The sequence below is a fragment of the Nicotiana sylvestris genome, chromosome 8, assembly GCF_000393655.2.
Source record: "Nicotiana sylvestris chromosome 8, ASM39365v2, whole genome shotgun sequence".
Taxonomy (NCBI): domain Eukaryota; kingdom Viridiplantae; phylum Streptophyta; class Magnoliopsida; order Solanales; family Solanaceae; genus Nicotiana; species Nicotiana sylvestris.
In genome coordinates, this window is record NC_091064.1 from 64,231,298 (window position 1) to 64,234,175 (window position 2,878).

Sequence of the window (2,878 nt, forward strand, 5' to 3'; positions counted from 1 at the left end):
ACTCGAGCAGAAACTGTTGAAGTTCCAGGAGGAACTTGATCAAGTTCGAAATCTGGCAAATTTGTCATTTTCCCTCACCGCTCCAGATGTCAACTTCCCAAATGCTCAAGATCCCACACCTCCACAAAATATCCCAAAGCCACTAAACCATACCGCTCCTCACCGCCACTGCAACACTTGCCATTCTTCCAACAATACTCCACTGCCCATCCCTGAACCCCAAAACTCCACAAATGACCACTTTCACACCCATCATAACACCCCCATCTACGTAGAAACCATGCCACATTCCACCCAACCCATCTCAAGCACACCCGAGTCTGATAATAAAGACTTTCTCATCAGGAATCTGGCTGAAGAGCTCAAGAAATTGACTAGCTGAATTCAGGGCGTCGAAGAAAGTATGGGGATTGAAGGGTTGAACTACGAAGATCTTTGCATACAACCCCATGTCGAACTGCCCAAGGGGTACAAACCTCCTATGTTCGAGATGTTTGATGGTACAAGGTATCTGAGAGTTCATTTGAGAACATACTGCGACAAGCTGGTCAGGGTAGGAAAAGACGAGAGGATCCGCATGAAACTTTTCATGAGGAATCTGAAAGGAGATGCTTTGTCTTGGTACATTAGCCAAGACCCGAATAAATGGTCGAACTGGGTGAGTATGGCATCCGACTTTATGGACAGATTTAGGTTCAACACAGAAAATGCACCAGATGTGTTCTACTTCCAGAACCTAAAGAAAAAGCCCACAGAAACATTTTGCGAGTATGCTACTCGCTGGAGATCTAAAGCTACTAAGGTCAGGCCTGCTTTAGAAGAGGAACAAATGAACAAGTTTTTCGTTCGGGCTCAGGACCTTCAGTATTATGAAAGGCTAATGTTGATTAAGAACTATAAATTTTCCGACATCATCAAGCTGGGAGAAAGGATCGAAGAAGGCATCAAAAGTGTTATGGTTACAAACTTTGAAGCCTTACAAGCCACCAATAAGGCTTTACAGTCTAGTGGTACGTCCAAGAAAAGGGACGCAGGCACCGTAATGGTGGCACAGAGAACCAAATCCCCTATCAAATACCAAACCTATCCAATGCCTCCACTCACATATCAGCCTACTCCGAACTACCAGGCACCCTCACCCTCTTACTAAACTCCACCACCCACTTATCAATCACCTCCACCTCCCACATATCAACCTACCTCACCAAGATATTCCTAACCTGCACATGTATACCAAGCCTATAGTGCTCAACCATCCCACTATCAATCGCCTCCCACACGTCACAACTTTCCTAGACTTTGACCAAATCTTGACCGAAGACCTCCCAAATAGTATACCGCCATTGCTGAACCCATTGACCAGCTGTATGAAAGGCTCAAAGCTGCTGGTTATGTCACCCCTATCCCTACCATAACCCTTGAGAACCCTCCTCAATGGGTCAACCCAAACAAATCCTGTGCATACCATTCCGGCATGAAAGGACATGCCCTCGATGGATGTCGCTCCCTAAAAGACAAGATCCAGACCCTAATTGATAACAAGATTATTGTGGAAAAGGAGCCTACTCTGAATTTCCGCAATAACCCTCTGTCATACCATAAGGGTGGAGGTGTTCACATGATTGAAATAGAGGATGATTGGAACCCCAAGGGATCGATCAGTTTGATCACAGAAGTCGACGATCCAAAGAAGCCAATAGTCACCCTTAATCCGATTGTAGTCCAGATTGAGCCTTCTGGGGACATCGAGTTAAATATGTCCATGCCACTTGAGTTTGAAGCACCATCCTCTGCAAAGATGCCAATGCCGATTGAGGTCGAATTTATGTCACTAGAAAATGCATCTACACCTTTCGAAATTGCAATTTTACTGCCTAAGGTGCATGCTTCGTTCGGAGTAAAGATAGCCACGCCAATTCCGGTGGCAATGTTTGCCGTAACACCATTCCATACAAATGCCATACCTTAGGACTACACAGTCAAGGCAAGAAGGAAAGGGAAGGTCAAGTTTGGGGAAGCCGTTGCGGCACAGGGTATGACGAGAACCGGTAGGGTTTATATCCTGGAACATTTGGCTGACTCAAGCAAGCAGGCCTCTAGTCGGCCAACCATCACTGAAACTGGGCCCGAAGATCTCTGGAGAAAGATACAAGCCAAGGAATACTCGATCATTGATCAACTGAACAAAACGCCGACACAAATTTCTATCCTAGCTTTGCTACAAAATTCCGATGCACACAAGAATGCCTTGTTAAGGGTGATGAGTGAGGCATATGTACCAAGCAACATCACCGGAGGAGAGATGGAAAACATGGTGGGGCAGGTATTGGAAAGTCACAATATCACTTTCCATGAGGATGAGCTGCCACCTGAAGGGTTGAGTCACAACAAGGCATTGCACATCACCGTGCAATGCGAAGATTATTTATCACTAGAATCCTAATTGATGGAGGTCCAGCCTCAACTTTTGTCCGTTGGTAACACTCAGGATATTAGGAAAGGGGCTGCATGAGATCAAGGACGGGGCCATCAACGTCAAAGCTTTCGACAGTTCCCAAAGGTCCACCATTGAGGAAATCAGTCTGTGTTTGCAAATGGGGCCTGCTTGGTACGATGTTGATTTTCATGTGATAGACGTACCGACATCTTACAATCTGTTACGGGAACGACCATGGATTCATGCCGTTGGGGCCGTCACATAAACACTACATCAGGTAGTGAAGTTTAAGTGGAACCACCAAGAGGTGATCATTCACGGCGATGGTAGCAATCCCATATACAGTCGCCAGACCATCCGAGCAATTGGAGGTCGAAGAAAGATAGACGGGGAGACCTATCACCACATCTAGCGAGTCAACGCCGTTGACAAGGACAAATG

The 2,878-nt window shown here is 46.0% G+C and overlaps 1 protein-coding gene across 1 annotated transcript; it reads left to right on the forward strand.

Annotated features, from left to right (window-relative positions):
* The first annotated feature begins 403 nt into the window (after positions 1-403).
* Positions 404-2,443, forward strand: LOC138875135 (uncharacterized). The gene is made up of 4 exons (XM_070153956.1): positions 404-547; positions 734-1,039; positions 1,334-1,879; positions 1,970-2,443. Exons 1-4 carry the CDS (start codon positions 404-406, stop codon positions 2,441-2,443), a joined length of 1,470 nt encoding a protein of 489 aa, XP_070010057.1.
* Positions 2,444-2,878: the final 435 nt, after the last annotated feature.